The 6,317-nt window shown below is 38.9% G+C and overlaps 1 protein-coding gene across 2 annotated transcripts in view; it reads left to right on the top strand.

Moving 5' to 3' along the window:
- Positions 1 to 264: 264 nt before the first annotated feature.
- Positions 265 to 6,317, top strand: part of LOC107705276 (connector enhancer of kinase suppressor of ras 2-like) — a 124,430-nt gene continuing 118,377 nt past the window's right edge. For both annotated transcript variants that reach the window (XM_016508505.1, XM_016508507.1), the window contains exon 1: positions 265 to 828. In XM_016508505.1, the coding sequence (XP_016363991.1) occupies positions 765 to 828 (64 nt within the window). In that variant the 5' untranslated portion in view covers positions 265 to 764. The remainder of the gene's footprint in view (positions 829 to 6,317) is intronic.

Below are 6,317 nucleotides of genomic sequence, written 5' to 3'. Positions count from 1 at the left end.
AGCCACACATAGTCCCAAGTGACCAAGTCTCATGCAAATATAGCCCCTCTGTGAGCATCATTACATATTCCAGACAAATACTTTGCATTCACTGCTTTTACAGAGTTTCTGAAGCAGGGCGAACCAGCGTGCCCTCATTAAAATGAATACGGCCGAAAGCCTTTTATCCTCGTGGGAAATAAACCGAGCGCGCGAGTCAAATTCACTTTGCCGCACCACCCACAGGAGGAGCGCGCGCCCAATTGAATCAACGCTCGCCGCCGCTTTTGGAAGCGACGTTCACTTAAGTCCCCGTGGGTACGCCGCTCATTTCTCTCTGTCTTACTCTACATACCCACTAGTCCACATCTGAAAGGTACAGACCCCTAAAGAGGAGAAGAAAACGAAGGGAGGGGAAAGGAGAAACAGGAGAGACTGCAGTTGGTGCATGGCATGAAGACGCGACTGCTGGGGACCCGGCTGAGCATGGCACATTATACCAGGATCTGAACTGAAACGGGGACCTGGTTTGGGCTCTTAGATATGGGTGTTATATTAATAAGAAACCCTTGAGCTTGCAGGAGTAAAGGGTTAGGAATGTGCTTGGTGTCGTTCGGTGTGACGCTTTTGGATGCGCAATTCTGGATGGGATGAAATCGCGTAACCGGGGGCCAAATCTAGGCGCTTAACGTGAGACCACCGATCTGAGCTCCCCAGAGCTGCGTTAAACCACATCTTCTGCCCCTCGGAGCCGTGCTGAGGGGACAACCACAGAAAGTTTCGCGATGGCTCTCGTCATGGAACCTGTTAGTAAATGGAGCCCCAGTCAAGTTGTGGATTGGATGAAAGGTACGTGATGCGTTTTGCTCCCTAAACCCGCAAAGTCGTTCTAATCTAATGGCGCAGTAGTCAAGAAAAAAGATTATTTGATATGTCAGATCATTTATAATCTAGTTGGGCATTCTTGATGTCTTTTTCCCAAGTAGTGAAGGGTACAGGTGTCTGATGTTAATAATGGCAATCAGGGTGTGAATTACTGTAGGCTATGTGTTGGAGTCTGACCCTCAATGCAACGACTTGAAGGAAGTCAAAACTGAAGTCTTAAAAGTCAGCATTCCTTTACTTGTAACTATTTATAAGTTTGTGTTTCAATTAGCGTTTTCAGACAGCGTTCAGTATCCACAAAAGTTATTTTACAAGTTACTCGGAAAGCACTATATAGCCGCTAGCGAACCGAAGTCCCGTTTGCCTCATGAGGAGGTAACCATAGCAACAGTTCGCTGCTCGAGCGCTTTCCGTTATGGTATGGTACGACAAAACACGATTAATGCAATTATTTCTCTCTTTATAATAGATTTTCACAAATGTATAAGCTTTTTGTTTCAAATGTCTTTAAAATAGTTGACGGTTAGCTAGGGACACTAGTTAGAAACGTCGACAGAAAATTACTGACTGAAATTCCTTTAAAAAGTCAACCGCACTGAAAGCTATAGATTAATACATATCAAATCACATAATTCAGCCAACAAAAGATATTTAGCGACTTATCTACAATCATGAGAATTTAACTTTGTTATGGCACATCAAGAAGCTTTCACTCCGAATCGCTCTACACCAGCAGTAATGGGAGTGCTGGTCACAGAACATCAAAAACCACCTTTATCGTTATTAGATGATTTTATGGGGGTCCTTAAATGTGATGTGAAGAAGCTTCCTAATGTAGGCTATAGCTGAAGAAGAGAAGCAGAATCTTTGATGCGCGGAGGCGGAGGGGGCAAGACTTATCTACAATCATGAGAATTTAACTTTGTTATGGCACATCAAGAAGCTTTCACTCCGAATCGCTCTACACCAGCAGTAATGGGAGTGCTGGTCACAGAACATCAAAAACCACCTTTATCGTTATTAGATGATTTTATGGGGGTCCTTAAATGTGATGTGAAGAAGCTTCCTAATGTAGGCTATAGCTGAAGAAGAGAAGGAGAATCTTTGATGCGCGGAGGCGGAGGGGGCAATTACGCACCTTCTCTGCTCTCGTGGGCGTGGGCGGCGTGTCCAGATTCGTCATCACAATAACAAATCGAGCAGTGAGTTATCGAGGCTGTATGACAGGATTCGAGCGCGTCCCAGTGGGATAATGATTCACAGATCTGTGATATAAGGCTTGTTATCAGATAACAGACATAAAATTGTCCTTCATATCATGTCTTCGAGCGAATATGTAACGACGAAGTAGAAATATGCGAGAATTGCATTAGGCTTTCTGCATTTGCAAATAATGAAGGTTATGAAAGCAGCATATTGTGCTACTTTATTCGTTTTTTTTGCACTGGTTCACTGGAAACCTCGGATGAACTAGGCCTACTATAGACTTTGGGGAGTAACATCCCCCTATAGGGCCTATTCATATTACTGACACAGAGTTTGATTCTCAAATGAATACATTTGGTCCCCCAATCCTGAATATGTGGTCAAAGCTTTTATCCTCTCATTAAATGATGGATTTTTGCATGTGCATGTGTACTAGAATTATGCAGTGTTTGTGTCTTGTCATTTGTGCGTCAATGTGAGCGTCTGTGAGGAACAGCTGAGAGACTAACCATCAGAGCAGGACTGTAAAGAAGGGATATTTGCCCTCATTTTGGATTCAAACTGTTGTGTGTACCACATTAACGGACTGTAATAATTACATTTATTATTGTGCTCTCTATCAATTTGACTCATCATTCATCCATTCAGACTTGTACTTATTAGCTATAATATCTACCTAGACCTAGTGGCTTGATACTGACCCTCGTTTACTGTTCCAATTACAAGCACATAACCTGCAAAAGATAGAGCTGCGGTATTTTACCTGCTTGTGAAGAGCAGATTAATTTAATAGCGCAGCTAATGCAGCTTACAGAGAGACAGGATGTAGCTGAATCAGTCTGGTTCAGGCTGAATTGAAGTGGAGGCCTATGTGTGTGTGTTGGAGGGGTACATATGTACATGAGCTTTAGGTCAAACTGCATCTGTGACTTATAGCAAATCTATTTTTCAGATTGTGACTCAGAGAGTCAGTGAGTGTTTTGAACGATGCCTGTACATGCTGCGCACACCCCCAGGCCTACACATTACACTCAGCACACCCCCTCTATGGCCCTCTCTAAATGCCATTTTTAAAGTCTCGCTAATGCTGGAATGGTGTATTGGTGCTGCCTGGAGTGGCACAAACTCATTTACTTCAGAATCAGCAAAACATTTGGAAGAGACCACTGAACGGTGGGAGGGATGTCACAAACAGCTTTGTCTGTTCTCGACGACACTTTAAAGTGATCATGTGGACACGAGACCAATTTTGTCCATGTTGCAGAGCCAGAAATGATATCCAGCACTTGAAAACAAAAATCAGACTTTGGGCCAGTTCACACCAAGAAGATAACTATAAAGTAGGGCTGTCAAACGATTAATCGCGATTAATCGCATCCAAAATGAAAGTTTGTGTTTACATGTGTGTGTACTTTGTACATTTATTATGCATATATAGCCTAAATACACACATGCATGTATATATTTAAAGATAAATGTTATATTTATATATAAAATATTTATATTTATATCTAATATAAATTATAAATAACTATAAACGAATGACATGTAGGTGAGTAAATGATGACAGAATTTAAATTAAAATTAAATATACATTTCAGACATATAGTATGGATTTTGGTTGAACTATATGACTTCAGAAGTCTTGCCGAGAAGAGAGTGGCGTGTATTTGATTAGCCTGAGATGTGGAAGCTGTCTGGGGTCATTGAGATCAGACTGTGATTAATATGCATTTAATAAGAGGTGTGGAGCTGAAAGAACAGAGACGGAGAAGGGCCGTGAAGATGAAGATGCAAGCAAGTGAGACGTAGTGCTAGGACTGATTATTGTTAAATGGAAGATTCCTAAGACTTGCATTTTTAATGCTCTTTAATGAATATATTACTTTTCTATGTTTAATTGTTGTGGTTTCTCAGAGCCATGCTGGGCTTTTTAATAAACAGTGGTTAGGAAAGATGAGGCTGAGGATACAGCAGGACATTTAATGGTACTTCAGCCTGTACCCTGGAAACTTACAAGATTTAACAGAATGATTTGCTCTGTTCTGAAATAGCATGGCCTCAGTGTCTTGGTTAAAAGGTTACTATCAGCAGATGTCGAAAACCAATAAATGACAATGTGTTTGCTTCGGTGTGCAAGAGCTGCACAGTTTGGTCAAAATGATCTCAGATATTGTGTTTGTGATTTAAACAGCAATATTGTAAACCTATTGCTGATGCTTACATAATCAAAATCATATATAATTTTAATTAAAAAATAATTGCAAATAATAATATAAATTATATAATACATAATTATAATAAATTTTTTAATTTTGAGATTTATTCATCACACCGATGCTGTTTTGACTAGAAAGATGACAGAAAGATTTGTTAACTTAAGAAATATTTATTTAAATATTATAAAATATTCAAAAAACTTAAAATCTATTAACAAATGTGGATAATGTATTATTTTTTAAAATTTTAATTTCGATTAATTATTTTAACTGTATAAATATTTTAATATTTTGCTAAAATTCAGTAGTTTCATGTATTGAATGAAGTCTCATGTTCCACTGCTGAGCATTCATGATGTTTTGCTCTCATTGAAAACTTGAAGCACTTATTATGACATAATATCGCAATTTGCATAGAACAACTTCTTAGAATTACTTAACCTAAATTTGTAAATTTTTGTTATAATGATGACAGATTTTAGTTTATGGAAACATGACCTTTTAAGTTCAGTCAAGGCATTTCCTTGGAAATAATTAAGCCAGCTGTGGCCTTCATGTCCTCACTTTTTAAGGATCGAACACCTTTTTTTTGTTTTTTTTTTACAGTTTTCGGAATGCAACAGCTGGAAACACAGCTTTAGGGTGTCTGTGGGTGTGTATGACTGCTCCTTCCTCTTGATTAGCTTTCTGACCCCGGCGGGGCTTTAGATCTAATCAAGTTCTGTCACATCACTGCAGCCTCACAAACTCTGATAGACAGCAAGTCTGCTCTTTCCATCTCTCTATCTCCAGTTCTTACTTTGTTTCTCCTTTTCTTGCTCTTTCCCATAAGTGCTATGTATAATGATCTCCTGCGGCTACCAGTGTGCGTCACTTTCCATGAATACAGTATGCTTATTTAGTAAAAGCATCAGAGACACAAATCCCATATTTTTATTTTTTTTTGTAAGAAGTATTAGAAATGTTATGTAACATAAAATTAACCTAACATGAAGCTAGGAGCGTTGGTGTTGACTGTATTCATCAAGCTCAACCACTAAATCCTGTTATCTAAATTATTGTTTGAAAAAAACTTTTTTCAGGCTCTTTTTTATATGTCTCATGCCCTATTTGTAGAAAGCGCCATGTATCTGCTATGCTGGCCAACACATTCCAGAGAACAGAGAAGTAAACATCTCAGCCTCTGATTGAAGGCCCGCCTGATGCCAATGCCTCCATCTCTGTAAAGATTAGGGTGGAGCTCTTTGGCTGAACTAAAACCAGCCTCTGTGGTTTCCCAGTTAGACTGTGGTCCTGGTCTTGCTGTGCTTTTGTGGCTTGTGGTTTTACTGGGAGGCAGCAGTGCTTCAGATAGAGTCATTGAGGGAGTGTTCAATATAACCGACCGACGCTGGGAGCTGTGCACTAGAGCCTATAAATCTGCTGATGGACCATTCAAGTCCTGAATCAGTACCTACTGAGATATTTTGGTATCAAAATCAATTTGACTGTGAATTGTTCATCACACAGATGCAGTGATGAATAGATAAAATGACTGAGTCAGAGCTCTTTTATAGTTCATTAGACTCTGTTGTGTTCATTTAAATATCAACTTTGTCTCAGATTTTCCTTTGGAGAAATAAAAGAATATTTTTGTAATATATTATTGAATAATAATAATAATAAAATGATGTATTATTATTATATTTAAAGAAAATTAAATTAAACAGTTATCGAAATACCGTAAGTCTATAAATCTATGTGACAAAAATGTGAATAAAGTGAAAAAATGAAAAAAAGTCTGAGAGGCTGGCAGTTATGCTCGTTTAAAGGAGACATATTATGCCCCTTTTACAATATGTAATATAAGTCTCTGGTGTCCCCAGAATGTGTCTGTAAAGTTTTGGCTTAAAATACCCCACAGATCATTTATTATATCAATTTGAAAATACCTGTTTTGAGTGGAAGCAGAAACACGCTGTTTTTCGGGCCTGTCTCTTTAAATGCAAATGAGCTGCTGCTCCCCGCCCCCTTTTCCAGAATAGAGCT

This window comes from Sinocyclocheilus rhinocerous, unplaced genomic scaffold (assembly GCF_001515625.1).
Source record: "Sinocyclocheilus rhinocerous isolate Xijiao unplaced genomic scaffold, SAMN03320098_v1.1 scaffold594, whole genome shotgun sequence".
NCBI classification, from domain to species: domain Eukaryota; kingdom Metazoa; phylum Chordata; class Actinopteri; order Cypriniformes; family Cyprinidae; genus Sinocyclocheilus; species Sinocyclocheilus rhinocerous.
Note: the sequence above shows the minus strand (reverse complement) of the source record. Positions and strands in the feature narration are given on the sequence as shown.